Source organism: Anser cygnoides, unplaced genomic scaffold (genome assembly GCF_040182565.1).
Source record: "Anser cygnoides isolate HZ-2024a breed goose unplaced genomic scaffold, Taihu_goose_T2T_genome scaffold_52_1, whole genome shotgun sequence".
Classification (NCBI taxonomy): Eukaryota; Metazoa; Chordata; class Aves; order Anseriformes; family Anatidae; genus Anser; species Anser cygnoides.
This window is the reverse complement of record NW_027103075.1, coordinates 26324-30000: the sequence shown is the minus strand read 5'-3', so window position 1 is coordinate 30000 and position 3677 is coordinate 26324. Positions and strand designations below refer to the sequence as shown.

The window sequence follows — 3677 nt, the reverse complement described above, 5'->3', positions numbered from 1 at the left end:
TCTTCTCATCCTAATCCAAAACATAGCACCCTACCAGCTACTAGGAGGGAAATTAACTCTGTCCTGACTGGAACCAGTACCAAGAGGGGATCCCATCTAGCTCCATAGAGTCGTGAACATCCCCCATGAGGGATGCCATACGAGCAGTGGTGCTGCTCCCCAGGAACCAGGCCAGCTTCCTACAGAGCTGCCTTACGAGGAGCATGGCCACCAAGAAGATATGAGTTATCAGACTCAGCTCAGATCCTGGGAGATACCACATGGACAAGGGTCTGCAGCCAGCAAGAAAACAGGTACAGGTCTGGAAGTCCCTAGGACAGCCTAGTGTGGAGAGCAGCAAGGGCTGTGACAAGGCTGAGAGTCCCAACAGGACCCAGGGCTTTGTGTCCATGGCTCTGGCTGTTGTCTCTGCCACTGAGGCCTAGGAGGAGACAGCTTCTCGGTAAAGCACCAGGGCCTCATTGCCTCCTCGCCCCCACCCATGAACCAGGCAGGGCTCGTACCATTCTCCTGCACTTGGCCATGCACATCCCCATCTCCTCCTGCCCCACGAAGAGCCCTGAGCAGTGTGGGAAGGGAAAGGATCTCCCTTCCCAGGGGCTGGGGGTCAAGGCCTGGCCCTTGTGCTTGGTGAAACACATCCAGTTTTCCTACACATCAGTGCCACCTTCACATTGCCTTTGTCTCCTTGTCCTCACTGCCTCCAATGCTCTGCTCTAACAAGCTCCAAGGGGAGGCTGTGTCAGTGCTGGCCCTCAGGGGGACACTGCAGGAAACTTGCCTCTGACTTGGACTTGTTGAGAGATGTCTTCAATTGTCTCTCAGTGCCTGAGGTTCGTGGGCTCCTCACTGTGCCCCCCGAGGGGGGATTCCAATGCCTTGGGCTGGGCGTCTGGTGCTGAGCTGGGCCGGGCTCGTGGGACAGAGAGAGCTCGTGGCAAGAGGGCCGTGGTGCAGAGAGACAGCTCTGCCCAGGAGCAGCTCCTGTGCACGGCGCAGCAGGGCTGGGGGCTCTGACCGCAGGTGGCACGGGGAGAGGAGAGAAGGAGAGAGGGCTTGGAGGCAGTTGGCAGTGGGAGGATGCTGAGAGCTGCCTGCAGGAGAAATCTGCACAGCCCTTGACAAGGTACGTCTCTGGCTGCAGGGCCATGCAGCTGCCCGTCCTGGAAGGGTCTCCTGCTGGGTCTTGTTGCTGGGAGGGCAGTGGGCAATGCAGTAGGCTTTGGGAGTCCTGCTGGATGGCACTGCGAGGTGAGGAAGTCTGGCAGAAGCCCCTCGGAGTGCCCGAAGCCAGGTGCCCCTGGTCAGCCCAGAACACCCTGCCCTGCCTGGCCCGGCCGGGCTCTCTGCCAGCTGCCCTGGAGCTCGTGCAGCCATGGAAAGAAGAGAAGCTCCCAAGCTCCATCTGGCTTGCTGTGGCCCTTCTTCCTCAGCAGAATTCTCCTCTTTCTTCTCAGGGAAATACCTGAATGGGATGACAGTGCAGCTGAGAGAGGGGTGACACAAGGCAGCTGAGAACAGGACTGGTGGACAGAAGGGCTCTCCTCGGTCTTCATAATGGACACTCCCATAAAATATCAGCAGGAGTGTCCAGGAAATGTGAGGGCATTCAACCATCCAATACCTATCCTAAGCGTTACAGGGGCTACTGGGACAAAATGAAGCAAACAAAATCCCTACAGCTCAGCTCTGCGTTCAGATGAGTTGTTTGCAAGAACCGACGAGTCGAATGGAGTTGAGTTTCCCCCTTGTTCCTGCTTCCCTCCTGCTGCACAGCAGGAAGGACTCCTCTGGAGCCCACAGCAGCCCCTGCTCCCAGTGCCACTCTCAGCCAGCACCAGCCGCAGCTCAAGCAGGAGAGCTGCAGAAAGGTTCTCCTGCAAAGAGAGAGGCTTGGGCTGGGGGTGCTCTAAGACTGCAACAGGTTTTCCTCAGAGAAGTCTGTTCTAACTTTTTTCTGCTTTATCCTCTTCAACAGACCACTGCGTCCAGAGTCAGGAAATGCCCAACAGCAGCTCGGTGAGCGAGTTCCTCCTGCTGTCATTCGCAGACACGTGGGAGCTGCAGCTCCTGCACTTCGGGCTCTTCCTGGGCATCTACCTGGCTGCCCTCCTGGGCAACGGCCTCATCCTCACCGCCGTAGCCTGCGACCACCGCCTCCACACCCCCATGTACTTCTTCCTCCTCAACCTCGCCCTCCTCGACCTGGGCTGCATCTCCACCACTCTGCCCAAAGCCATGGCCAATGCCCTCTGGGACACCAGGGCCATCTTCTATCAAGGGTGTGCTGCACAGATCTTTTTCTTTCTCTTCTTCATATCAGCAGGATATTATACACTTACTGTCATGTCCTACGACCGCTACGTTGCCATCTGCAAGCCCCTGCACTACGGGAGCCTCGTGGGCAGCAGAGCTTGTGCCCAGATGGCAGCAGCTGCCTGGGGCAGTGGCTTTCTCAATGCTGTCCTGCACACGGCCACTACATTTTCCCTGCCCCTCTGCCAAGGCAATGCTGTGGACCAGTTCTTCTGTGAAATGCCCCAGATCCTCAAGCTCTCCTGCTCAGAGTCATTCCTCAGGGAGGTTGGGCTTATTGTAGTTACTGTGTGTTTAGCATTTGGCTGTTTTGTTTTCATTGTGCTGTCCTATGTGCAGATTTTCAGGGCCGTCCTGAAGATCCCCTCTGAGCAGGGCCGGCACAAAGCCTTTTCCACGTGCCTCCCTCACCTGGCCGTGGTCTCCCTGTTTATCAGCACTGGCATGTTTGCCTACCTGAAGCCCCCCTCCATCTCCTCCCCATCCCTGGACCTGGTTGTGGCAGTTCTGTACTCGGTGGTTCCTGCTGCCATGAACCCCCTCATCTACAGCATGAGAAACAAGGAGCTCAAGGATGCATTGAGGAAACTCTTTGGATACATGCTTCTTCATCATTAATAATGGGCGCAAAGTCCTAACAGGACACTTTTATTTTTTTATTTTATTTTATTTTTTCTGAATAAGTGTTCGAACAGCCTTACTTTAATTTTATACTATTTTCTGAGCCTTGTGATTTTCATTCAGAAATGATCCACTTAGTATCCTATATGTTTATCATTGTATTTTAGTTTTGAACCAAGTATATCATGTACTTATGGAAGTGGGTTTCCCCTTTAGATAAAGACAAAAAAGAGTCGAGCAGAAATTCATTGGTCTCAGCTTCCATCCCTTCCCATCTTTTCTGGAGCTGGGGGAGCAGCCCCAGCACGCAGGAGGGGCTCAGGGCCCAGAGCCCAGCTGCCACAGGGAGGAGCAGCCCCGCTGGCCCTCGCGGCTGCCCCTCACTGCCCGCTGGGCTCTGCCTCTCTGCTGCCTTCGGGTCGGGGCTGCTGCTTCCCTGGAGCCATGGCCATGGCCAGCAGCAGGACGTGGCCTTTTCACTGCTGCTCTCTTCTGGCTTCCACATTGTGCTTCTTGTATTTGGATAAGCCCTGAGATCTCATGTATGTTGGTGACAGTCCTGTTATCTCTACATTGGCATCTCTTCAATGTCTCTGCACGCCTCTTGCAAACCTGGTTTCAGGAATACACCCAAGGAGCTGCTTCCTGAACAGACCTCTTGCTTTTCTGGGCCTCACAATGGATCAGAACCCCAGCGTGATCGGTGAAGGATCAAGGGCTGGACTGGGAGCTGCCTTCTT

The 3677-nt window shown here is 55.2% G+C and overlaps 1 protein-coding gene across 1 annotated transcript; it reads left to right on the top strand.

Moving 5' to 3' along the window:
- Nucleotides 1-1745: 1745 nt before the first annotated feature.
- Nucleotides 1746-3407, top strand: LOC136789540 (olfactory receptor 14C36-like). Its single transcript, XM_066989596.1, has one exon. The coding sequence runs from the start codon at nucleotides 2002-2004 to the stop codon at nucleotides 2932-2934; it is 933 nt and encodes a 310-aa protein (XP_066845697.1). The 5' UTR covers nucleotides 1746-2001; the 3' UTR covers nucleotides 2935-3407.
- The last annotated feature ends 270 nt before the right edge of the window (nucleotides 3408-3677 follow it).